At 46.5% G+C, this 413-nt stretch overlaps 1 protein-coding gene across 5 annotated transcripts in view; it reads right to left on the reverse strand.

Moving 5' to 3' along the window:
- Positions 1-32: 32 nt before the first annotated feature.
- LOC119586799 (UMP-CMP kinase 1-like) overlaps positions 33-413 on the reverse strand; it is a gene marked incomplete at its 5' end in the record, with an annotated part of 4,950 nt that continues 4,569 nt past the window's right edge. For all 5 annotated transcript variants that reach the window (XM_037935523.1, XM_037935520.1, XM_037935522.1 and 2 more), the window contains 1 exon segment: positions 33-288. In XM_037935523.1, coding sequence (XP_037791451.1) covers positions 73-288 — 216 coding nt within the window.

Genomic DNA, 413 nt, shown 5'->3' on the forward strand with positions numbered 1-413 from the left:
ACGCCCTATGTTTGTTTAGTAAAATCCAGTAATGAAAGCACACAATATATTTCCGCGAAGAATTTTTAAAAACTACAGCTTAATGAAGTGACTTTTCACATCTGCCGCAACTTCCTCGATGGACTTGGCGCCGTCGATGGTCCGCAAGAGGCCCCGCTTCTCGTACCAGTTCAGAATGTGAACCGTGTCATTCGAGAAGGTGTCGAAGCGCTTCTGGAGAGACGCTTCGTTGTCGTCCGGGCGTCCCGAGCCGGCGGCTCCTCGGCCCAGACACCGCTCAGTGCACAGCTGATTCAGGCAGAATGATTTAGTTTCGGAAACAAATAGCAAATGAAGAGCTACACACAACACTATTCCATTTAAGCTAATAACAATGCAACCTTCTTTGTGTATTTACAGAAATTCAGGTAGTA

Source organism: Penaeus monodon, chromosome 22 (genome assembly GCF_015228065.2).
Source record: "Penaeus monodon isolate SGIC_2016 chromosome 22, NSTDA_Pmon_1, whole genome shotgun sequence".
Classification (NCBI taxonomy): Eukaryota; Metazoa; Arthropoda; class Malacostraca; order Decapoda; family Penaeidae; genus Penaeus; species Penaeus monodon.